The following is a 27,445-nucleotide window of genomic DNA, read 5'->3' as shown; positions in this document are numbered from 1 at the left end:
GCCACTGACCACAAAGACTTGAGAGACTTGAAATGTACACCCCACAGCTTCATTTATTAGAGAAGAGGTCTACAGGAAGCGTAGTCACTCTAAAACCAAGAGGATTTCATCATATTGTGGTCATGCCAGTATCACAGAAACAACAGATGCCTAAAGAAAGAAACACAGTCAGTCCTCAGCATCTCGGGCTTTAGCCCCCAGCCATGCACTCTGAAATCCTCCCTCCCTTCACCAGCTGCTGGAGCTGCTCTCTGGAGACGAGAAGCACGTTTATGTTAAGGTGTTAACGAGTGATGATTGGGCGTTCACCCCTTCCAGGAGGACAGTGTTTTTATTTCAACAGGGATGGGACAGGGAAGAGGACCCAGCATTCTTGACCTTTGTACCAAATCTCCTGGTCTCCCATGAGGACTTGGAGGCTTTCATAACCACAGGCAAGTGGGAGGGATTTCGTTAGACTAATCTTCTTCCTCAACAAGAAAGTAAGGCAATCTGGTGGCAGGGAGACCCCGGATGGTTTTGTTTTTTAAACTGAACAGCAAAATGAACTAAGTGGGTTTATTTTTTTAATTTTTATTTTATACTGGAGTATAGTTTATGAACAATGTTGTGTTGGTTTCAGGCGTACAGCAAAGTGATTCAGTTATACATATACGTGTATCATTCTTTTTCAAATTTTTTCCCATTTAGGTTGTTACATAATATTGACCAGAGTTCCCTGTGCTATACAGTAGGTCCTTGTTGGTGGTCCATTTTAGATACAACAGTGTGTACACGTCAATCCCAAACTCTGGGTTGGTTTTTTTTAGTACTTGTAAAGCAACTGCTATTATGATTTGATTTTATAGATGAGAAAACAAAGTCTCAGAGAGATTAAATAGGTCACATGTCACCCAGCTGGTGAGTGGCAGAGTGGAATTCAAATCCACACCTGTCTTATTCTAAAACCTTTTGATTAAATCTCAACATTTTCCATAAACCAGCTTTGGCTGCAGTGAGACATGAAAACTGTGGCCACACAGTATCATCCTGTGGCAGTTCTTTGAAAACCCTAGCATTCTATAACTACGAGTTATCATCATATTAACTCATACTAATAACGAAGTTAACATTTATGCAGTGCTTACCATGTGCCAGATTCTGTGTTAAGCACGACTCATCTCATTTCATCCTCCCAGCAATACCATGAGAAAGATTCAAGTCTTGAGCTCCATTTTACAGAAATTGTCAAGGAAATTGTCCAATCGTGCACAGCTGTGTCATCAATAACACATAGAGCCCTAGCTCTGGACCAAGCACTGTACAATACGCTGGAGAGCTAGCAAGAGGCCTAAGGCTCTACTGTCTGTCTGATGTGTACATATCACGTAGGCAGAGCAAGTCCCCACGAGCTGGTTGCCAAGGGCATGGGCGGACCAGCGCCATGGAGCTTCAGACCAGGGAGAGATGAGCACAGACTGGATAAGAACAGTACCTAGGAACCAGGATGCTCTTAAGGCCTCATGGAAGGTTTTAATTTCCTTAAAATCAGAATCAAAAAATAAACTTTTAGGTCAAAGAAAATGTATTCATACATAATATATTCATCTTTATACCAACAGTCATAAAATATAATGTTTACTATTTTGTATGGAGAAGAGCCATGAAAGTTGTAATGTGTCCCTACTGCCGTCTCCTGATCGCAGGTGACACCGCGGCCTTCGGGGTTGGCAGAGCACAGGTGGAAGGGGTCTACTGAAGAGCTGCCTGCCAGTCAGAACACCCAGCCACCGACTGGAAATAGAACCAAAAGATCATCTCGTGGGACAATCGTCTTAGTCAATTATTCTAACATTCCTCATTTCATTTCCTTGGGGAAAGTGAAGGTACTTACGGTTATGCAGTCTGAGGAAAGTCACAGAAGGAAGTCCAACTTGAGCTGAGCCTCGACAGACATGAAGTATTGGCTCAGCTGTAAGGCATCCTGTTTTCATGATCTTCGTGATGAGAGTAAGGCCAGTTTGTAGGGTTGGCCATCTCCTGAGAAGGAAGAGGTGAAGACTGCATTGCACAGAGTGTGTTTCTGATACGACCAGTGGCCAGCTCAGTACCTGGAACACTGGGGGAATTCAAAAAAATAGGTTCTGTGTTGAATTGAACCCTAGCACCATGGAAAGCTGTCTCTGTGGCTTACCAAGTTCGTGCCCTCATGCAAACACCAGCGTGTGGAAGTTGGAGGTGGGTTTTCTGTTTTAAGCAGGTATCAGATAGGCAACCAGGTCTGTGCCTAGCATTGAACCAGGACCCCCATGGGGGATACAAGAGTGATGCGAGATTTGGTCTCCTTCCTTCAGGATCATTAAATCAGGACAAGGAGTCTACGTTACACAACAATACAATTTGTATATAATTATGAAGTACGCTTTGTGTTTTTCTAAAGAAGCAACAGGAGTTGTATGAGGGCTGAAGCAGCTAAGGAAGACTTTCTAAGGAGGTGGTACTTGACCTGGACTTAGAGAATAAATAAGACAAGTAGGAGGGATTAGGACATTTTGACAAGAATGGTTGACAGCTTGCGGGTGGGGTAAACACAGCCTTTGGGGGATGAGAGACCCAAGGCTGACCAGTGAGAAGGGCTTTCGATCTCCTTGCAGGTAAGGAAGTGGAGCTGACTTAGGAAGTGAAGGAAATCCATCCTCCTCCTTGCTTGCCTTACACCTTTTGTAATGCAGCCCAACTCTCTGTCTTTGGTGTTGGATGGATGTATGGTTAAAAGCAGGAAGAGAGAAGAATGGAAACAAAGGTACTGTTGGAAGGTGGAAAGCCAGCTAGGGGGTGGGGAGGGATGATTCACAGTTGCCCTAAAACCCTCTTAAAGAAGAGGCTCTCTCCTCCCCTGCTCTCAGCACAGAAGTGGGCAACGAGGCCCTGGAAGGTCTAGCAAGTGCAGGGTAAGAGGTGTGGGTGTGGATGGCTTCTCTGAAGCATCGTTGTTTCATGCACTGCTTGAATTCAGAAAAATCACATGCCCACAGAATGGAGCTGGCACATTTTTGTGATGATAATTCAGTTCCACGCTGTAAATCTGCCCACTAGCTTTAGAACAATTACCGATGCAATCGAAATCTTATGTCCAGTTGGAAATGGAAGCCACCGTCTTTCTGTAGATTAAGAAGCAAGCATACGCATGGATCAGAGAGGCTTGCTGTCTTTTTCCCCAGAAATAGTGTTGGGCTCATTTAACATGATTTCTACCTGTTCTCCTGCAATTAGTGTTTAAGCGACCATCTCTGGATATTAGTCACTCCCAGGAAATGAAATGATGCTATGGTAATTGGCCATGTAGGTTTCTTCGCATCCCTGGGGATTTCACGTGGCTCTGAGAGCATTTTTACATAGACCCTGTCTGCACGCTTTATTTAGCTAATTAGATGGCTTAAGGGAATGAGCTGGCATTGGGGTAGGAGGGAGGGAAGAGGAGGGACAGCATATTATAACAGGAAGATCACTTGATTGAAATAATATCTGGGTTCTAGTCCAAACTAATAAATCTTCTCTTCTATTATATTCTTATCTTGGACAGCTGTGTTACATACATTATCTTGTTTAATCGTCACAATAAACTTATGAAACGGTATCACAACCCCCTTTACAGAGATGAGAAAAATAACATTTCAGAGAAGCTGCCCTGACCAAGGTTTCCCAGCTGGAGTGTGGCAGAGCTGAGATTGGAACTCGAATTGGCCTGAATTCCCAGGCTCTGCTGTCCATTATTAGTGTCCACTTACTAAATAAACCTCTGTCACTTGAAACAAGTCACTTCACCTTCCTGCCTTCCCTTTCTTTAACTGTTCATGATTCTATGAAGATGCTGACTGTCATGGAAACTCTAAGTGCCTTTCTTTCTGAACCAATGGAAACTATTAAGCACCTTTTGTACTTTTTTTGGCTCCCTATTTCTTTTGTTCTGCTTTTATCATCCTTTCTACATATCTGAACCAGGGCTCGCGTTAACAGAAGTAGGGGTTGAGCAACAAAGGGAGGGGAAGGAGAGAGAAGCAGGTATATTCACTAGGCATTCCGTTTTCCAGCCCTGAACAGTACTGTCTTCTAACTGAGCTCAGAGGACTTCCCTGGTCGTCCAGTGGTTAAGACTCTGTGCTTCCACTTCAGGGGGCACAGGTTCGATCCCTGGTCAGGGACCTAAGATCACACGTTCAGCACAGTGAGGCCAAAAAAAACAAACAAACAAACAAACAAAAAACCTAGTAAATGAGCTCAGAGCACCATGGTATATGGCCAAGACCCGAGGGCTTGGAGTTTGAGGTTTTCATTTCCAGTTTTGCCACCTTCTTGTGAGGCTTTGACCAAATCGTGGTCTTAGTGTACCTCTGGTTCCTCATCTATACAGCTGTAATTGTGATATACATCAGGGAGTGATGTTTCCTTTTCCTTGTAGTCATAAAAATGTACATGCCAAGTGTAAACCATGGAATTGTGGTCCTGGTGGGGATCTTGAGCCATTGAGTTCTGATCCTCCCTTTTACACAGGAAGAAAAGGAGCTGAATTTCCTGGTGCCACATACATAGTTGGTGGCACAAATATGTCGAGAACCCGGGCAGCCTCACAGCATTCCCAGTGCTTCAGGATCCAGCCCACTTGTCCTCACTTCCAAGATGGAAGAAAAGTTCTTTTGCTTCAGGAATTTATACCTGTCATGGGGAAATAATGAACTATCTGTCAATGAACCTCAACTACTTGCCTTGTACACATTTTTGAGAGGGGGGAATCAGAGATGGGGCTAATCAGGGACAAGTTTTTCATGCCAGAGCACATCCCTGTGGGTGACCTATCTCCATAATGAATTCTGTGAGATGATGCTTTGTGAGGAAGCAGAAGAAAATTGCTACCCGTGCCCAACCCCCAGCAGAGAGCCACCATGTAGGGTGGAGCTCATCAGGTGACATTGTGGAAGGAAGATGCCATGCTGTGCGGGTGTCTGAGTGTGTCACAGAGAGGGGCACACTCTGGAGAAAGACTAGCCGCACGTTTTGCTTCCTGTTGCCATCCTCCTTCTCTTTGTCCATTTCTTGCTGGTATTTATTTTTCTTTTTTTAAATTTTTATTGAAGTATAGTTGATTTACAGAGTTGTGTTAATTTCTGCTGGACAGCAAAATGACAGTTATACATACATACATATATTATTTTTCATATTCTTTTCCATTATGGTTTATCATAGGATACTGAATACAGTTCCCTGTGCGATACAGTAGGATCTTGCTGTTTATCCATCCTATATATACTAGTTTGCATCTGCTAATCCCAAATCCCAATCTATCCCTCCCCACCCCTTGGCCAACCACAAGTCTGTTCTCTATGTCATTGAGTCTGTTTCTGTTTCATATATATGCTCATTTGTGTCATATTTTAGATTCCACATATAAGTGATATTATATGGTATTTGTCTTTCTCTTTCTGACTTACTTCGCTTAGTATGATAATCTCTACCTCCAAGTATTTATTTTTCTATTCATGCCTATAATAAAAGAAGTCAGTTCTCAGTTGGAAGGCAGAAAAAACCTTTCTCAGTCTGTACCCAAAAAGTCCTTGATTTATTATATTGACTACAAATATCATTTTAGATTACATACTAGAATGTCTTCAAAGCAGTTTTATTTTCTGTATTTCTATTTACCTCAATCCTGTGAGGATTATTTTTATCCTCATTTATAACAGTTAAGTCTGTGTTGTCTAATATTGTAGCTACTAGCCACATGTGGCTATTTAAGTGACTTAAAATTAAAAGCTTCACTTCCTCAATCATACTAGCCATATTTCAAGTTCTCAATAGCCACATGCTAATAACTTGTATGTGTAATCTCCTTTAGCCCTTAAAACAATTTATGAGGTAAGTACAATCTTACAGATGAAGAATGTAGGTCTTGGAGATATTTGTTCACTTGCCAAAGTCATATATGGTGGAAGCATGGTGGATATTGGCTAGTCTGACTCCAAAATCTCCTCTCTAACCCACCATAGTGTATGTTACTTCTGATGGATAAATAGCAACAAAAAATTCTGACAAAATGTGACTAGTGACTTCTTCCAGAAAGATGGAGTATAAAGAGCTAGTTCTTTGAAAAAAATCAATTAAATTGACAGACATTTAATAAGACTGACCAGGAAAAAAAGAGAGAAGACATAAACTGCCAATATCAGGAGTGAAGCAGTATATCACTGCAGATCCTGCAGACATCAAAAGGATGAGATAGTACTACAAACAACTCTACACATATCCATATGACAACTTAGGTGAAATGGACTAATTTCATGAAAAGTGCAAACTATCACAACTCACACAATATAAATAGATAATTTAAATAGCCCTATAACTATTAAGGAAATTGAATTTGTTACCTTAAAACTGTCAGAAAAGAAATCTCCAGACCCAGGTGGTTTCCATGAAAAATAATATCCAAAGAAAATAGAAAGGGATGGAATATTTACCAACTTATTTTGGAGCTAGTACCAGAAAGGAAGGAAGAAGGAAGGAAAAGAGGGAGGGAGGGAGGGAAAGAAAGATAGAAGGAAGGAAAAAAAGAAAGAAAAAGAAAGAAAGAAAGGGAGAAAGGAAGAAAGAAGGGAGAGAGAGAAAGAGAGGGAGGGAGGGAGGTAGGAAGGGGAAAAGGAGAAAAAGAAAACTACAGTCTAGTATCTTTCATGAATGTATGCAGAAATTCTTAACAAAATAATAGATAGAATTTAGCAATATATAAAAATAATTGTATATCATTACCAAGTGGAATTTATTCCAAGGATGCAAGGCTAATTTAATATTTGAAAATCAATCAGTGTAATTTATCATATTAACACACTAAAGTCACATGATCATATCAATTGATGTAGAAAAAGCATTTGACAAAAGCTAATATGCAGATATTATGAAAACCCTCAGAAAACTAGGAGTAGATGGTGAAACTTTCTCACCTTGATAAAGATTATCTACAACAACCCTACAGATTACATTCAACATAATCGTAAAAGAATAAATGCTTTCCCCCTTAAATCAGGAGCAAGGCAATGATCTTCACTCTCATTACTCTTATTCAGCATATTGCTGAAAGTTCTAGTCCATGCAGTAAGGCAAGAAAAGGAAAGAAAAGACATGAAACTGTCATTTTTTGTAGATGATATGATATATACATTGAAACTTCAAAGGAATCTATTTTTTTAAAAACCTTCTAGAACTAGTAAGAGAGCTCAGCAAGGTCTCAGAATACAAGTTAAACAAAACAAAAAATACATATATTTATGTAGCAGTAATGAGCACATGGACATCAAAATTAAATATATCAATACTATACAAAGACTTAGGTTTAAGGTTTAAATCTAATAGTGCATTATACAGTATCTGCATGCTGAAAACAATAAAATGCTGATGAAAGAAATCAAAGAAGATGTAAATAAATGGAGAGACATATTGTGTTCATGGACTCAATATAGCAAAGATATCAATTCTCCCCAAATTAATATAGAGGTTTAATACAGTCACTATCAAAATTCTAGCAAGTTTTTTTTGTATCAGTAGTTATACATAAGACTCTTCTAAAATTTATGTGAAAGGCAAAGGAACTAGAATAGCTAAAACCACTTGGAAAAAAATTTAAAGTGAGAGGAATCACTCTATCAGATTTCAAAATTGATTATATAGTGACAGTAACCAAGCAGAGGGACAGACACACAGATCAATGGAACAAAATGGAAAACCCAAACATAGACCCACACAAATATGCCCAATTGATTTCTGACAAAGATGCAGAAACAATTCAATGGAGGAAAGATAGCTTGTTCAACAGATAACGCTAGAGCAACCAGACACCCAGAGGCAAAAATTGAACCTCAACCTAAACCTTACACACTAAGCAAAAATTAACTCAAAATGTATCATGGATGTAAGTTTAAAAAACACAAAGCTATAAAACTTTTAGAAAAACAAAGGAGAAAATCGTTGACATCTAGGTTTAGACAAGACTTGACACTAAAAGCATTATTCATAAAAGGAAAAATTAATACACTGGACTTTATAAAAATTTAAAAATTTCTCTCTGCAAAAGACCCTGTTAAGCAGATGAAAAGATGAGTTACATACTGGGAGGAAATATTTTCAAATCCTGTATTCAGCAATCCTAAGACTGCTATCTAGAATATCTGAGGAACTCTCAAAACAACAGTAATAAAGCCAATCCAAGTAGAACATGGGCAAAAGACATGAACATCCATCTCAATAAGTACACGAAAAGATGTACTTTTGAATGATAATGAAAAGCGTCATTAGCCATTAGGGAAATGCAAATGAAAACAATAGTTAGATATCATTACACAACTATCAGGATGGCTAAAATAAAAAATAGTGACAACATCAGATGCTGGCAATGATGCAGATAAATTGGATCACTCATAAATTGCCGGTGGCAATGTAAAATGATACAGACACTGAAAAAGTTTGACAATTTCTTAAAAATCTAAACATGAAACTATCATGCAACCCAGCAATTACATTCCTGGGCATTTATTCCAGAGAAGTGAAAATTTGTGCTCACACAAAAGCCTGTACTGGAATATTTATAGCAGCTTTATTTGTAGCAGCCCCAAACCAGACACAACCAGATGTTCTTTAGTGAATGAATGGTTAAACAAACTGATCCATTCCTACTCAGCAATAAAAAGGAAAGAACTATTGATAAATGCAACATTCTTTGGATCAATTTCCAGAGAATTATACTGAGTGAAAAAAGCCAATTCCAAAATTATTGCATACTGTATGACTCCATTTATAAACATTATTGAAATGAAAAAATTATAGAAATGGAGAACAGATTAATGGTAACCAGAGGGTAAGGAGGACTTGGGGTTGGGAACAAAGTAGGGGTGGTATGCTGGTGATGGAAATGTTCTGTATCTTGGCTGTATCAATGTCAATATCCTGGTTGTGATATGGTACTATAGTTTTACAAGATGTTACCATTGGAGAAAATCTGGTAATAAGAGACCTCTCTGTATATTCTTACAACTATATGTGAATCCACAATTATCTCAAAAGAAATTTTAATTTTTATACACCCACACACCATTATACACCCATTACTTATAGACACTATATCATTCCAATGAAGCCAATTCTCTTTTGTAAGAGTATTTATATATTGACACATGTGAGCATATATATGCATATGAAACCACAAATACATGGCTTGGTTAGGTAGTAGGTAGTAGCAGAGAAGCAGAGAATGCTTGGTACATGCCTTAGTAAGGTGGTGAAAAGTCTCACAGAGAAAGGAATGTTTGTACTGTCCAGCTGAATGGATATGAAGCTGTAGGTGAAGGAGATCAAGGTCATTTAATCAAGAAATTACTCCTCAAGGGGAGATTTAAAGAATTTTTTTAAAGGAATTTAAGCAACTTTACAGAATAAAAGAAACTGGTGAATGCTTCTGTCTCTCCTAATCTTTTTTACTTAAATAATTATAGTATCTCTTTCATAAGATGATTGTGAGAAATTAAATGAAAGTGTGCATGTAGGAATGAGGACTACAGTACCTGGCACATGCTAAGAGATTAATAGTGGTTGTTACGTTTTTAATAGGAAATTCCCTGTGGGCATTTGATTGAGGCATAATTCATATACAGTATAATTTATTCCTTTTTGCTGCACAGTTCTATGAGTTTTAACAAACACAATTGTGTAACCATCAGCACAATCAAAGTATTGAAGAGTTCCATCATCCCCAAAACTTTCTTTATGCTTCTTTGTAGTCAACATGCCTCCCCAGCCTCAGCCCCAGGCAATCACTGATCCATTTTCTATCTCTATAGTTTTACCACTGCAAGAATGTCATTTTAAAGGAATCATACAGTATGTAGCCTTTTGAATCTGCCTTCTTTCATTTAGCAGAGTACATGTGAGATTCATTCATTTTATTGCATGAATTAGTAGTACATGAATGCAAAAAAAGGTCTTTGATCCACCTGTAATTTATATTTATGCATAGTATGAGATTGGAATCCTATTTAACTTTTTTCCCCCTCGGATATCCAATTGTACCAGGGCCATTTATTGAAGCATCTGTGTTTTCCCCATTACTTTGCAATGTAACCTCTGTCACACATTAATATTCCATATATATATGATTGTCTCTGGGCCCTCTATTCTTCTTTCTTGGTTTGTTTGTCTATTCCTAAACCAACATAACACTGGTTTACTTTATAAGAGCTTTATAATATCTTGATATTTAGGAAACTGAGTTCCACCACCTTCTTTTGTTTCACATGTTTCTGGGCATTTGGGGCCCTTTATTTGACCATGAAGTAGTGTGTTGATTTTCATTATAGGTTAATTTGGAGAGAATAGATCTCTTTTTCCATAATGTCTTTTCATGCAAAAACATGGAAATTTTTAAATTAAAATTTTTAATTTAAATTATTTTAAAATTTTATGTGACAACTTGATTGGGCTAAGGGATACCCAGATAGCTGGTAAAACATTACTTCTGAAGGTGTCTGTTAACAATTAAAAATAAGGGGAAATGATTTTATATGTACTTTCATTTATTCTATTTCCAGTGTCTTTATTTTCTTTGTGTAGATTCAGTTTTCTACCTGAATAATTTCCTTTCCTATTTCCTATAGTGCAGGATTGTTGGTAACAAATTCTCTTAATTTTTATTTGTCTGAGAAAGTCTTCATTTCTCCTTCACTTTCTTTTTTTTTTAAATAAATTTATTTGTTTATTTATTTTTGGCTGCATTGGATTTTCTTTGCTGTGTGTGGGCTTTCTCTAGTTGCGGCGAGCAGGGGCTACTCTTTCATTGCAGTGCGCAGGCTTCTCATTGCAGTGGCTTCTCTTATTGTGGAGCGCAGGCTCTAGGCACGTGGGCTTCAGTAGTTGTGTCACGTGGGCTCACTAGTTGTGGCTTTCAGCTCTAGTGCGCAGGCTCAGTAGTTGTGGTGCATGGGCTTAGTTGCTCCACGGCATGTGGGATCTTCCTGGACCAGGGCTCAAACCCGTGTCCCCTGCATTGGCAGGAAGATTCTTAACCACTGTGCCACCAAGGAAGCCCTCCTTCACTTTTGAAAGATATTTTCTCTAAGTATAGAATTCTGGAATGATTTTTTGGGGTCAGCAGTTTAAAGATGCCACATCTTTGTCTTCTGGCTTGCATTGTTTCTGATAAGAACTCTGTAATTCTTATCCTCCTGTATGTAATGTACATTTTCTTCCCCTCTATCTGTGTTAAAATTTCTCTCTTTGTCTTTGGTTATCAGCAATTTTTGTTATGTTTTACTGTGTTTACCCTGCTTGGTTTTCTCCAATGCTTTAAAGGTGAGAGAGTTTTATGTCCTTCCCACATCAGCTTAAGATTTTTGTTTCCATTGGAAATATAAAAGAGAAGGATCCAGGTGGTATTTTATGCCTTTCCTGCAAGGGCTGATATTACCCTCTCCCAGGCCTACACCAAAAGGTACACTTTCTCAGGATTCTGTTTTGAGGCACTATTTCTCTGTATCACCTGTATCCACAAACACAAAAAGGTGGCCAAATGGATACACCTGTCAAAGGATCAGCTGAGTCCCATCATGGCTTCTAATATATCAATGGCCAGTGTACTAACACATCATTTTTCTTTGCTTCCCACCTTTCCTGCCTCACTTCCCTTTTTTCTCATTCTTTCTGCCATGGAGGTAGACCTTCCAAATAAAGCATTAGCACTTACTCCTTGCATCAACCTCTATTTTATGGAGAACAGAGACAGATATTTCACTCATTAATTTTCAGCTTTCTTCCTTTCTAATAGAAGTATTTAAGGCTGTAAATGTACCTCTAAGTACTGCTTTGGCTGTGACCTCCAAGTTTGAATATATTTAATTTTTGTTATGGTTCAGTTCTCAACAAAGACTTTTCTCTCCCACAATCAGGATCCAGGCTGAGACTGATAAGGTTCCTAATCATCTACCTTTTCATTGAAGGCCTAGCCTTTTGAGCATTCCAGGTTTCATGCAAGGATCTTAGTTTATATTCCCCCCACTCTTATGCAGACCCAAAGCTTCATGTTCTGTCCCCATGTGGTTCCTAAAACTCACATCTCTTGATAATCAAGAACAGTAAGCACCCATAAGGCAACATTAAGTCAGTGTTATGTTGATACTCTGTTTTCAACAACCTCTTGTTCTTGGGCCTTGGAGAACTTTTTGCTATCTTATAACTTAGCTATGTACATACAGGGGGTCTTATTAAATTTTACCCATTATGTCTAGGTGTTCTGTTAAAGGAAGTTTTCAATATATCTCATCTGTCCTATTTCCAGAAATGGAAGTCTACATGTTATCTTTAAGTCTCTTTAAGAGTATTATTTTACCATCTTTTATCATAGAAGTTAATCCAGTATGTCTTGATGAGAATTTGGTAGTGAAAATTTTTGACATTTTGGCCCATATGTCTAAATGATATTGACCAATAAAAGGAATAAAATAGGGCTTCCCTGGTGGCGCAGTGGTTGAGAATCCGCCTGCCAATGCAGGGGACACGGGTTCGTGCCCCGGTCTGGGAAGATCCCACATGCCGCGGAGCAGCTGGGGCTGTGAGCCATGGCCGCTGAGCCTGCACGTCCGGAGCCTGTGCTCCGCAACGGGAGAGGCCACAACAGTGAGAGGCCCGCGTACCGCAAAAAAAAAAAAAAAAAAAAAAGAAAAAGGAATAAAATACATGTTTTTCTAAATTATTAAAATGAGTTAAATAATAAGGGTTGGTATTAGAGGTAAAAGCTACCCAAAAGAGAAACTCTGGATTTTAAGTTTTTCTTATAATCTGAAAAATGATTTTTATTATTAATTTAGATTTCACTAATCATATCCATTAAAAGTTCAGTTCAAGAAATCAAGAAAACACTCCCATTTACCATTGCAACAAAAAGAATAAAATATCTAGGAATAAACCTACCTAAGGAGACAAAAGACCTGTATGCAGAAAATTATAAGACACTGATGAAAGAAATTAAAGATGATACAAATAGATGGAGAGATGTACCATGCTCCTGGATTGGAAGAATCAATATTGTGAAAATGACTCTACTACCCAAAGCAATCTACAGATTCAATGCAATCCCTATCAGACTACCACTGGCATTTTTCACAGAACTAGAACAAAAAATTTCAAAATTTGTTTGGAAAAACAAAAGACCCCGAATAGCCAAAGCAATCTTGAGAACGAAAAACGGAGCTGGAGGAATCAGGCTCCCTGACTTCAGGCTATACTACAAAGCTACAGCAATCAAGACAGTGTGGTACTGGCATAAAAACAGAAAGATAGATCAATGGAACAGGATAGAAAGCCCAGAGATAAACCCACGCACATATGGTCAACTTATCTTTGATAAAGGAGGCAGGAATGTACAGTGGAGAAAGGACAGCCTCTTCAATAAGTGGTGCTGGGAAAACTGGACAGGGACATGTAAAAGTATGAGATTAGATCATTCCCTAACACCATACACAAAAATAAGCTCAAAATGGATTAAAGACCTAAATGTAAGGCCAGACACTATCAAACTCTTAGAGGAAAACATAGGCAGAACACTCTATGACATAAATCACAGCAAGATCCTTTTGGACCCACCTCCTAGAGAAATGGAAATAAAAACAAAGATAAACAAATGGGACCTAATGGAACTTAAAAGCTTTTGCACAGCAAAGGAAACCATAAACAAGACCAAAAGACAACCCTCAGAATGGGAGAAAATATTTACAAATGAAGCAACTGACAAAGGATTAATCTTCAAAATTTATAAACAGCTCATGCAGCTCAATAGCAAAAAACACAAACAACCCAATCCAAAAATGGGCAGAAGACTTAAATAGGCATTTCTCCAAAGAAGATATACAGACTGCCAACAAACACATGAAAGAATGCTCAACATCATTAATCATTAGAGAAATGCAAATCAAAACTACAATGAGATATCATCTCACACCAGTCAGAATGGCCATCATCAAGAAATCTAGAAACAATAAATGCTGGAGAGGTTGTGGAGAAAAGGGAACACTCTTGCACTGCTGGTGGGAATGTGAATTGGTACAGCCACTATGGAGAACAGTATGGAGGTTCCTTAAAAAACTACAAATAGAACTACCATATGACCCAGCAATCCCACTACTAGGCATATACCCTGAGAAAACCATAATTCAAAAAGAGACATGTACCAAAATGTTCATTGCAGCTCTATTCACAATAGCCCGGAGCTGGAAACAACCTAAATGTCCATCATCGGATGAATGGATAAAGAAGATGTGGCACATATATACAATGGAATATTACTCAGCCATGAAAAGAAACGAAACTGCCCACGGATACACCAGAAATACAGCTACACGTGGAACAACTCCTACAGAACACCTACTGAACGCTGGCAGAAGACCCCAGACCTCCCAAAAGGCAAGAAACCCCCCACATACCTGGGTAGGGCAAAGCGGAGAGATCCCCACACAGAGGATCAGTGCCGAGCGGCACTCAACAGCCCGAGAGGCTTGTCTGCTCGCCCGCCGGGGCGCGCAGCGCTGGAAGCTGAGGCTCGGGCTTCGGTCAGAGCGCAGGGAGAGGACTGGGGCTGGCGGCGAGAACTCAGCCTGAAGGGGGCTAATGTGCCACAGCTAGCCGGGAGGGAGTCCGGGAAAACTCTGGAGCTGCCGAAGAGGCAAGAGACTTTTTCTTCCCTCTTGGTTTCCTGGTGCGCGAGGAGAGGGGATTAAGAGCGCTGCTTAAAGGGGCTCCACAGACGGGCGCGAGTCGCGACTGAAAGCGCGGAGCCCAGTGACAGGCGTGGGACGCTGGGGCTGCTGCTGCCGCCGCCAAGAAGCCTGTGTGCGAGCGCAGGTCACTGTCCACACCGCCCTTCCGGGAGCCTATGCAGGCCGCCACTGCCGGGGTCCCGGGATCCAGGGGCGGCTTCCCTGGGAGAACGCACGGCGCGCCTCGGGCTGGTGCAACGTCACGCCGACCTCTGCCGCTGCAGGCTCGCCCCGCACTCCGTGCCCCTCCCTCCCGCCCGGCCTGAGTGAGCCAGAGTCCCCGAAGAGGCTGCTCCTTTAACCCTGTCCTGTCTGAGCGAAGAACAGACGCCCTCCGGCGACCTACACGCAGAGGCGGGGCCAAATCCAAAGCTGAGACCCAGGAGCTGTGAGAACAAAGAAGAGAAAGGGAAACCTCTCCCAGCAGCCTCAGAAGCAGCAGATTAAAGCTCCACAATCAACTTGATGTACCCTGCATCTGTGGAATACATGAATAGACAACACATCATCCCAAATTGAGGAGCCAGGAGTCAGTGCTGTGCCTCTGAGGTGGGAGAGCCAACTTCAGGACACTGGTCCACAAGAGACCTCCCAGCTCCACATAATATCAAACGGCGAAAATCTTCCAGAGATCTCCATCTCAACACCAGCACCCAGCTTCACTCAACGACCAGCAAGCTACAGTGCTGGACACCCTAAGCCAAACAACTAGCAAGACAGGAACACAACGCCACCCATTAGCAGAGAGGTGGCCTAAACTCATAAAAAGTCCGCAGACACCCCAAAACACACCACCAGACGTGGACCTGCCCACCAGAAAGACAAGATCCAGCCTCATCCACCAGAACACAGGCACTAGTCCCCTCCACCAGGAAGCCTACACAACCCACTAAACCAACCTTAGCCACTGGGGACAGACACCAAAAACAACGGGAACTACGAACCTGCAGCTTGCAAAAAGGAGACCCCAAACACAGTAACATAAGCAAAATGAGAAGACAGAAAAACACACAGCAGGAGAAGGAGCAAGATAAAAACCCACCAGATCTAACAAATGAAGAGGTAATAGGCAGTCTACCTGAAAAAGAATTCAGAATAATGATGGTAAAGATGATCCAAGATTCTATTTCCCAGATCCAAAATCTTGGAAATAGAATAGACAAAATGCAAGAAACAGTTAACAAGGACCTAGAAGAACTAAAGATGAATCAAGCATCGATTAAAAACACAATACATGAAATAAAAAATACTCTAGATGGGATCAATAGCAGAATAACTGAGGCAGAAGAACGGATAAGTGAGGTGGAAGATAAAATAGTGGAAATAACTGCTGCAGAGCAAAATAAAGAAAAAAGAATGAAAAGAACAGAGGACAGTCTCAGAGACCTCTGGGACAACATTAAACGCACCAACATTCGAATTATAGGGGTTCCAGAAGAAGAAGAGAAAAAGAAAGGGACTGAGAAAATATTTGAAGAGATTATAGTTGAAAACTTCCCTAATATGGGAAAGGAAATAGTTAATCAAGTCCAGGAGGCACAGAGAGTCCCATACAGAATAAATCCAAGGAGAAATACGCCAAGACACATATTAATCAAACTGTCAAAAATTAAACACAAAGAAATCATATTAAAAGCAGCAAGGCAAAAACAACAAATAACACACAAGGGAATCCCCATCAGGATAACAGCTGATCTCTCAGCAGAAACTCTACAAGCCAGAAGGGAGTGGCAGGACATAATTAAAGTGATGAAGGAGAAAAACCTGCAACCAAGATTACTCTACCCAGCAAGGATCTCATTCAGATTTGATGGAGAAATTAAAACGTTTACAGACAAGCAAAAGCTGAGAGAGTTCAGCACCACCAAACCAGCTTTACAACAAATGCTAAAGGAACTTCTCTAGGCAAGAAACACAACAGAAGTAAAAGACCTACAATAACGAACCCAAAACAATTAAGAAAATGGGAACAGAAACATACATATCAATAATTACCTTAAATGTAAATGGACTAAATGCTCCCACCAAAAGACACAGATTGGCTGAATGGATACAAAAACAAGACCCATATATATGCTGTCTACAAGAGACCCACTTCAGACCTAGAGACACATACAGACTGAAAGTAAGGGGATGGAAAAAGATATTCCACGCAAATGGAAACCAAAAGAAAGCTGGAGTAGCAATTCTCATATCAGACAAAATAGACTTTAAAATAAAGACTACTAGAAGAGACAAAGAAGGACACTACATAATGATCAAGGGATCGATCCAAGAAGAAGATATAACAATTGTAAATATTTATGCACCCAACATAGGAGCAACTCAATACATAAGGCAAATACTAACAGCCATAAACGGAGAAATCGACAGTAACACACTCATAGTAGGGGACTTTAACACCCCACTTTCACCAATGGACAGATCATCCAAAATGAAAATCAATAAGGAAACACAAGCTTTAAATGATACATTAAACAAGATGGACTTAATTGATATTTATAGGACATTCCATCCAAAAACAACAGAATACACATTTTTCTCAAGTGCTCATGGAACATTCTCCAGGATAGATCATATCTTGGGTCACAAATCAAGCGTTGGTAAATTTAAGAAAATTGAAATTGTATCAAGTATCTTTTCCGACCACAATGCTATGAGACTAGATATCAATTACAGGAAAAGATCTGTAAAAAATACAAACACATGGAGGCTAAACAATACACTACTTAATAACGAAGTGATCACTAAAGAAATCAAAGAGGAAATTAAAAAATACCTAGAAACAAATGACAATGGAGACACGACGACCCAAAACCTATGGGATGCAGCAAAAGCAGTTCTAAGAGGGAAGTTTATAGCAATACAATCCCACCTTAAGAAACAGGAAACATCTCGAATAAACAACCTAACCTTGCACCTAAAGCAATTAGAGAAAGAAGAACAAAAACATCCCAAAGTTAGCAGAAGGAAAGAAATCATAAAAATCAGATCAGAAATAAATGAAAAAGAAATGAAGGAAACGATAGCAAAGATCAATAAAACTAAAAGCTGGTTCTTTGAGAAGATAAACAAAATTGATAAACCATTAGCCAGACTCATCAAGAAAAAAAGGGAGAAGACTCAAATCAATAGAATTAGAAATGAAAAAGGAGAAGTAACAACTGACACTGCAGAAATATAAAAGATCATGAGAGATTACTATAAGCAACTCTATGCCAATAAAATGGACAACCTGGAAGAAATGGACAAATTCTTAGAAATGCACAACCTGCCAAGACTGAATCAGGAAGAAATAGAAAATATGAACAGACCAATCACAAGCACTGAAATTGAAACTGTGATAAAAAATCTTCCAACAAACAAAAGCCCAGGACCAGATGGCTTCACAGGCGAATTCTATCAAGCATTTAGAGAAGAGCTAACACCTATCCTTCTGAAACTCTTCCAAAATATAGCAGAGGGAGGAACACTCCCAAACTCATTCTACGAGGCCACCATCACCTTGATACCAAAGCCAGACAAGGATGTCACAAAGAAAGAAAACTACAGGCCAATATCACTGATGAACATAGATGCAAAAATCCTCAACAAAATACTAGCAAACAGAATCCAACAGCACATTAAAAGGATCATACACCATGATCAAGTGGGGTTTATTCCAGGAATGCAAGGATTCTTCAATATACGCAAATCAATCAACGTGATACACCATATTAACAAATTGAAGGAGAAAAACCATATGATCATCTCAATAGATGCAGAGAAAGCTTTCGACAAAATTCAACACCCATTTATGATAAAAACCCTGCAGAAAGTAGGCATAGAGGGAACTTTCCTCAACATAATAAAGGCCATATATGACAAACCCACAGCCAGCATCGTCCTCAATGGTGAAAAACTGAAACCATTTCCACTAAGATCAGGAACAAGACAAGGTTGCCCACTCTCACCACTCTTATTCAACCTAGTTTTGGAAGTTTTAGCCACAGCAATCAGAGAAGAAAAGGAAATAAAAGGAATCCAAATCGGAAAAGAAGAAGTAAAGCTGTCACTGTTTGCAGATGACATGATACTATACATAGAGAATCCTAAAGATGCTACCAGAAAACTACTAGAGTTAATCAATGAATTTGGTAAAGTTGCAGGATACAAAATTAATGCACAGAAATCTCTGGCATTCCTATATACTGATGATGAAAAATCTGAAAGTGAAATCAAGGAAACACTCCCATTTACCATTGCAACAAAAAGAATAAAATATCTAGGAATAAACCTACCTAAGGAGACAAAAGACCTGTATGCAGAAAATTATAAGACACTGATGAAAGAAATTAAAGATGATACAAATAGATGGAGAGATGTACCATGTTCTTGGATTGGAAGAATCAACATTGTGAAAATGACTCTACTACCCAAAGCAATCTACAGATTCAATGCAATCCCTATCAAACTACCACTGGCATTTTTCACAGAACTAGAACAAAAAATTTCACAATTTGTATGGAAACACAAAAGACCCGGAATAGCCAAAGCAATCTTGAGAACGAAAAATGGAGCTGGAGGAATCAGGCTCCCTGACTTCAGACTATACTACAAAGCTACAGTAATCAAGACAGTATGGTACTGGCACAAAAACAGAAAGATAGATCAATGGAACAGGATAGAAAGCCCAGAGTTAAACCCACGGACATATGGTCACCTTATCTTTGATAAAGGAGGCAGGAATGTACAGTGGAGAAAGGACAGTCTCTTCAATAAGTGGTGCTGGGAAAACTGGATAGGGACATGTAAAAGTATGAGATTAGATCACTCCCTAACACCATACACAAAAATAAGCTCAAAATGGATTAAAGACCTAAATGTAAGGCCAGACACTATCAAACTCTTAGAGGAAAACATAGGCAGAACACTCTATGACATAAATCACAGCAAGATCCTTTTGGACCCACCTCCTAGAGAAATGGAAATAAAGACAAAAATAAACACATGGGACCTAATGAAACTTAAAAGCTTTTGCACAGCAAAGGAAACCATAAACAAGACCAAAAGACAACCCTCAGAATGGGAGAAAATATTTGCAAATGAAGCAACTGACAAAGGATTAATCTCCAAAATTTATAAGCAGCTCATGCAGCTCAATAACAAAAAAACAAACAACCCAATCCAAAAATGGGCAGAAGACCTAAATAGACATTTCTCCACAGAAGATATACAGACTGCCAACAAACACATGAAAGAATGCTCAACATCATTAATCATTAGAGAAATGCAAATCAAAACTACAATGAGATATCACCTCACACCAGTCAGAATGGCCATCATCAAAAAATCTAGAAACAATAAATGCTGGAGAGGGTGTGGAAAAAAGGCAACACTCTTGCACTGCTGGTGGGAATGTGAATTGGTACAGCCACTATGGAGAACAGTATGGAGGTTCCTTAAAAAACTACAAATAGAACTACCATATGACCCAGCAATCCCACTACTGGGCATATACCCTGAGAAAACCATAATTCAAAAAGAGACATGTACCAAAATGTTCATAGCAGCCCTATTTACAATAGCCCGGAGATGGAAACAACCTAAGTGCCCATCATCAGATGAATGGATAAAGAAGATGTGGCACATATATACAATGGAATATTACTCAGCCATAAAAAGAAATGAAATTGAGCTATTTGTAATGAGGTGGATAGACCTAGAGTCTGTCATACAGAGTGAAGTAAGTCAGAAAGAGAAAGAAAAATACTGTATGCTAACACATATATATGGAATTTAAGAAAAAAAATGTCATGAAGAACATAGGGGTAAGACAGGAATAAAGACACAGACCTACTAGAGAATGGACTTGAGGATATGGGGAGGGGGAAGGGTAAGCTGTGACAAAGTGAAAGAGCGGCATGGACATATATACACTACCAAACGTAAGGTAGATAGCTAGTGGGAAGCAGCCGCATAGCACAGGGAGATCAGCTCGGTGCTTCGTGACCGCCTGGAGGGGTGGGATAGGGAGGGTGGGAGGGAGACGCAAAAGGGAGGGGATATGGAAACATATGTATATGTATAACTGATTAAATTTGTTATAAGGCAAAAAATTTAAAAAAAAATAAATAGTATGTTAGTAAAAAAAAAAAAAAGAAAAAAAGAAACGAAACTGAGCTATTTGTAATGAGGTGGATAGACCTAGAGTCTGTCATACAGAGTGAAGTAAGTCAGAAAGAGAAAGATAAATACCGTATGCTAACACATATATATGGAATTAAAAAAAAATGTCATGAAGAACCTAGGGGTCAAACGGGAATAAAGACACAGACCTACTTGAGAATGGACTTGAGGATATGGGGAGGGGGAAGTGTAAGCTGTGACAAAGCGAGAGAGAGGCATGGACATGTATACACTACCAAACGTGAGGTAGATAGATAGTGGGAAGCAGCCACAGAGCACGGGGAGATCAGCTCAGTGCTCTGTGACCGCCTGGAGGGGTGGGATGGGGAGGGTGGGAGGGAGGGAGATGCATGAGGGAAGGGATGTATATGTATGACTGATTCACTTTGTTATAAAGCAGAAACTAATAAAAAAAAAATTTTAAAAAAAAGTTCAGTTCAAGAGATAAAAGAAAAGAAATATATTTGAATTTTAAAGAAATTTGTTAAGTGATAATGACTATTATTATGTAAAAATATGTGTTGAATACTAAAAATGACAGCAAGTCAGAAAAATACAAAAAGAAAGTTAAAGGCCATCTAAAATTCTACCATCCATAAATAACAGCCATTATCGCTTGGCCAACACAGTCTGGAAAAATTGTTGGATGGATGAATGGATGGATGGATGGAAAGAAACATAAAATGGTGACATATATGCTTTTAAATTTTAAGGTATTAAATTTAATTTATTTGGCAGAAACAAAATACATTAAAGCCAAATTAAAGGAACCATTTCATTCCAGGGAGTGTTTCTTCACTATATCAGATAGTAATCACTAAAGATATTCTTTTAAATTTATGAAAAAGGATCATGAAAATCATTAAGCGTCCTCTTTCTGTTAGGATAAGCCAGACTCAAGTTTTATGTGAAATAGTCTAATGTTAAAATTTAACAATGTATTCATTATTTTAGAAATATGGTGCTGGCCAAACAAAGCAAATGTGTGAGCCCCACACTGCAAAACTGAGAATCAGGACCTTGTCACTTGTAGAGAAATCATTCTCCTGCTCCAAATCTTATAGAAAATCTTTAGCTCTAAGACTTGCCCTTCATTTTGTCTAGGTTTTATATTCCAGTCTTAAAAGACCTTTACATACGAAATTGCCTTTTGTTTTTAATGTCCTATTGCACAGTGGCCGAAACAATGGTTATAGCAATGGAGAATAAAATAATGAGAATACAAGAATGCTAACTTGGGCTTCCCTGGTGGCGCAGTGGTTGAGAGTCCGCCTGCCGATGCAGGGGACACGGGTTCGTGCCCTGGTCCGGGAAGATCCCACATGCCGCGGAGCAGCTAGGCCTCTGAGCCGTGGCCCCTGAGCCATGGCTGCTGAGCCTGTGCGTCCGGAGCCTGTGCTCCACAACGGGAGAGGCCACAACAGTGAGAGGCCCGCATACCGAAAAGAAAAAAAAAAAAAAAAGAATGCTAACTTATCAGAGCTACTTGATGACCTTGTTACTTTGTCAGGAATAAGCTGGCTGCTTGGTTTGTGTGCATCCTATGTCACTAGAAAGAATGAAACACAGACCGAATGTCCACATTGTGGAGTACTGGTCTGGGATCTACGCATCAGATGGATAGATGGATGGATGGATGCATGCATGCACAGATAGATTGATGGATGCAAGGGTAGTTAAGATCCCTTTCAGCCACAGGTTCCCTTACAGGGAGAGTCTTCATTAATTCACTAAGTCTTCATTAATCTGTGAGGCAGAAAGTTTGGGAGGGGTAGGGCTGAAAAAGGCAAGACAGAAGAGTGCCAAATATTTATTATGCCTTCTTTCTAATCTTGCCTTTAAAAGCCTCGCACTAGGTATGTTACTGAAAATCATTTTACCTGATCTTTTGGTGGCTTGGAGTAGGTTGCCTACCACGGATATAATAGGAGCGAAGCCAATATGTATCAGTTTTTGCTTTCTCAGAGCAACTGAACAGCTTTCACTGAAAAACCTTCCTCTACTATGTTTAACTATTAAAATGAGTATAATCTTTCATTACCTGTCCTTCGGCTCATAATTTCTAGAAGTATATGGTTGTAATTAATGCTTAAAAATTGTAGTTACACTATGTTTGCTTTGTTTCCTGTTAATATGCATGTATCATCCGGAGAGTGGTGTCATTATTATTTAAGCCTAAGTATTAGTCACTTGATTACAATTTTTTTCTGAGTAGATGTAAGTTGCAGGCATGTGGAGACGGTACGGAGAATGCCCCGGAACAAGAATGGGTGAGTAAGAGTGGCCATCCTTAGGAGTGGATGCAGAAGGGGAGGAAGAGGCAGGAGTAGGCATATCAAAGGCAGAAAAGACACAATTTTGCAGAGGTTACCTCTGGATTCATCTGATCAGAGTCCTGTTTTCTCAGCTGCCTATTGCAGCAGGTCACGTTGCCTTTTTCTTCCAAGAGAAAGTACATTAAATATATCTAATTTATCAAATTAGACATTTTTTAAAGGGTTTTGTCTCCCAAATACATTTATAAGTATGTTCAAGCTGTTTTATTTGGAGTAGCCCAACAACAAGAAACAACACAAATACCCATCACCTATTAAATAGGAAAATGCATTGTGTTGTACTCATATAGTGGAATACTATACAGCAATAAAAAACCCAAACTACTGATATATATATAACAGTATGAATGAATCACACAGACAATGTTGAGTGAACAAAGTCAGACATAAAAGAGAACAAACTGCATGACTCTGTTTATATGAAGTTCAGAAACAGGTAAAATAAGCTATAATGTTAGAGGTTTGAAGAGCCACTACCTTTATGGGGAGTGTTGACTGGAAGCAGGCATGAGGGGTCATTCTGAGGTGATGGAGATGTTCTGTATTTGGATCTGGTTAGAAATTTCCTGTGTGTTCACACCCATATAAGACCATTGAGCTGGATACTGAAGATCTGGGCACTTTACAAATTTTAAGTTAAATCTCAATTTTTTTCTAATGCAAGAAATTTGAAGTAGAGCCCCACTTATATACTCTCGTGCACTGGAGCTAGCTCACGTTAAGTCACGTTAACTCCAAAACCTAACAGCACAGAAGCACATTTGGAGGAAATCGTGAAAGAATAAAATGCCATGCCAGGTGAATCTTGATTTTTTTTTATTTTCAGGTTACTTGTCAAATAATTGGTTAATCATAGTTTAAATTAAGACAACTCTCTTTATTTTTGGTTTTTTTTTACTTTCAAACTCTTTGGGGTCAGTCAAGTAGGAAGCACACGTATTAAAAACAATTGCAAAACCTGCCATCCAAGGAACAAAGATGTGTTGTCCATACATGATTCACAGGAGTGGATATGTAGGATTTGGAAGGTAGAAATGAAATATAAGTTCTGGTCTCTTCTAAAGTCTCCATGCCATCTCTCTAATGAACTAGTTGGTTTTCTGCAAGGAAAAATCACTGTGCATACTTTAGGCTGGAATATGCCAGGTCTGCCTTGCCAGTGTGACTTAGGAGTGAGATGTTAATAAGGGTTTGCCTTCTTATTTAAGATGCTTCAGAGCATCCCATAAATACTCAGATACCTTTAACTGAGCTTCTTGAAGTATTCCCCACCATTTCCTTCCTTAACACACTGTTAGAAGATTCTAACATATGGTTTCATTCAGAGTACATGTGCAACCTCTCTCCCTGTTGAAATGGAACAGCTGTTTTAAGCTTGTTGCCTGTCACCAACTCCTAAGATGGAGCAAGTAGAAAAATCTGCAATCACAATTACATTCAGTAGAAACTGCAGAGGGAATTCAGAAATTCAATGTGAAATTAACCCACAGTGGAAATTACCTGAATTACTAGAACTACATAACTACTCTTTTGTTTAAAAAAAAAAAAAAAAGTTACTTTGGTACTTGAGATAGTCACATTACAAGATGTTGGCTTTTATTGACTTGACCTCTGAGTTGAAAGCATTAATGGTTAACAAAAAAAGACGTGTACAAGCCAATGGAGCATAGTTAAGAGAGGGACAGCCAGTTTCCAGGGGAAGATCTCCTTCTTGGAGAGTACGACTGCTGTGATAAAATTTGCACGCTGAGACACAGGAAAGACTTTAATAATCTAAGGAAGAAATTCTATTAACCATTTAGGAAATCTGAGGACCAAATTGCTGGAGAGACTTTGCCAAAATTATGCAGCAAGTCTTTTACAGAGATAAGCCATGTTCGGGATTGTCACTCTTTGATCTTCCTTTGAGTAGGTGACATCACTTTGCATTTTATGAGGCTAACTCAGTGGCCATGACTGTCCCTCAGCTCTTTGAGGGAACAGACCATCCCTGCATTCCATGTATAGCACAGTGTCCAGCACAGAGTAGAGGTAAAAGCTGAATACATGTTTGTTTATTTATTTGAGTTTAAGTGTCCTTTGTGCATCACTGAAGTAGATAAGATTTTGTGTTTTTACCAATGGTTACTATCTATTATTTCATGGGATTCTCCCTATTTTTCAATAAAAACTGTAACGCAAGTATGGGTCTAGGACCAGATGACACTGAAATAGAAATGACTAGCTTCCAACAGCAGAGTCTCTTACTGTTTCTTGGCTCATGGAAGCTGAGACACCAGAATTATGGGTTGGTTTTCTCTACTAAGTAGCTTGCTTCCTTTGGGGCCTCAATATTTTTAGGATAATCAGAAAGTACTTCTCAGAGAGGCTGGACCTTGGGGAATAATGGGTTTTCAGTATGTGGCCAGAGTGGCATATGAGGAAGAGCGAAGACTATTCCAGGCAGAGAGGATGGCATAACCCAAGACATAGAAGCCCAAAAGGCATCTTTCACAGTGTTCAAGGTGGCTTTGGTTTAAAGTTCAGTCAGAGGATTAGTGGGAGGTAAGATTGGAAAATCCCACTGAAATTAGTTTGTAGAGGCAAATTCAGCAGTTGTATACTTAGCACATTCCATATGCCCTGCCCCATGAGACATGAGAGGGGTAGGATGGTAAACAGGCAGACAGGTTCCTACTCTTACAGAGCTCACATCAGCAGCGATATAAACTTTCTTCACCAGCAGTGGGATATGCGTGATGACAGGAAGTAAGCCCATCAAAATTGTGGTGATCTGCCTCCCACAAAGCTTTCTGCATGGTTATAGTGGAAAAACTAATTATACATTGGTTTTTAAAATGTCTCCAGGTATGAGTTAACAAGAACCTGAACGAGATAGCAGCAATCAGAACCAAAAGAAAGGACGTATGTCCAAAATGTTGTACAAGGGGAAAAAAAAATGAGGTTTTTTGGCCCCACTGGATGTAGAGGTAAAGGGAGGGAAGAAGTCACAGGCAACAGAAGTTTTAAATCTTAGTGAGTAGGGGAGCAAGCATGACATCTCAGTGTATATACCTTTTTAGTAGGAAAACCTACTAAGCAGAGGAGGGCGGAGGAGAAATGAGGTCAGTTTTAGAGCTGCAGTTGAGATATTTCTGAGGTAACAACATTGTAATATTCTGCAAGCAGATCGAACAGGGGAGAGGGCATACATGTGCAAAAGGGCTTTGTCACCGTGTGGAAGTCATCTGTGGAGTTCTAAGAATGGCTGAGATCACCAAAGGACCAAGGCAATAACAAGTAAAAGACCAAATTCAAAAACTCTTCAAAATTACTAGGTCATCCATTTCCACAGTGTGTATAGTAAGAAAAAGAGGGAGGGATCAAGCCAAGAATTTGGCAATAGGGGACTGGTTTAATAAGCTATGCTAAATACACACAGTGGAATACTATCCAGCTAGGACAAAGGATGAAAAGATCTTTACACATTGATAAAGAGATGAGTACCAAGATGCATTAAGTGAGAAAAAGAAAGGAGTAAAAGTATATATAGTATGCTACATTTTGTGGAGGAAATGTAAGCAAATAAGACTATATAGACACACTTTCTTACGTTTGCAGAAAATAAAGCTTTGGAATAGTAAACGAGAAAGTAATAAAAACGATTTCCTGTAGGGCTGAGGGGGAATAGCAGAGACGGAGTCTTTTCTTTTTTTTACAACTTATTTCCCATTTTTGTGGGATTTGTGATTTTACAGGGGTTCAAACCAATGAATAAAACCCAATTTTTACAGAGAACTTGTTACTCTCCTATTATTTTAAGAATCATTGTAATAAGAGCTCTACCTGAAAAGGCTAATACAGATGAGAACTTTAAGGTCTCAAAAGATTGTGCAAAATTTTAACAACTGGGGCTTCCCTGGTGGCGCAGTGGTTGAGAGTCCGCCTGCCGATGCAGGGGACGCGGGTTCGTGCCCCGGTCTGGGAAGATCCCACATGCCACGGAGCGGCTGGGCCCGTGAGCCATGGCCGCTGAGCCTGCGCGTCCGGAGCCTGTGCTCTGCAACGGGAGAGGCCACGGCAGTGAGAGGTCCGCATACGACAAAAAAAAATAATAATAATAATTTAACAATTGGCATTAAAAAC

The 27,445-nt window shown here is 39.4% G+C and overlaps 1 protein-coding gene across 5 annotated transcripts in view; it reads left to right on the top strand.

Annotated features, from left to right (window-relative positions):
• The window catches only part of ADRA1A (adrenoceptor alpha 1A), a 105,971-nt gene that overhangs the window by 39,161 nt on the left and 39,365 nt on the right, over positions 1 to 27,445 (top strand). The window contains exon 2 of one of the 5 annotated variants that reach the window (XM_082616119.1): positions 1,686 to 6,603. The exons of the other annotated variants lie outside the window; for them this stretch is intronic. Within the exon in view, the coding sequence (XP_082472245.1) occupies positions 1,686 to 1,738 (53 nt within the window). The 3' untranslated portion in view covers positions 1,739 to 6,603. Of the gene's footprint in view, positions 1 to 1,685; positions 6,604 to 27,445 lie in introns of those variants that run through there. 5 annotated transcript variants of the gene reach the window in all.

Source organism: Mesoplodon mirus, assembly GCF_964341445.2.
Source record: "Mesoplodon mirus genome assembly, chromosome: 1".
Lineage (NCBI taxonomy): Eukaryota > Metazoa > Chordata > Mammalia > Artiodactyla > Ziphiidae > Mesoplodon > Mesoplodon mirus.
The sequence above is the reverse complement of the archived record's forward strand: the minus strand, read 5'-3'. Positions and strand labels throughout refer to the sequence as shown.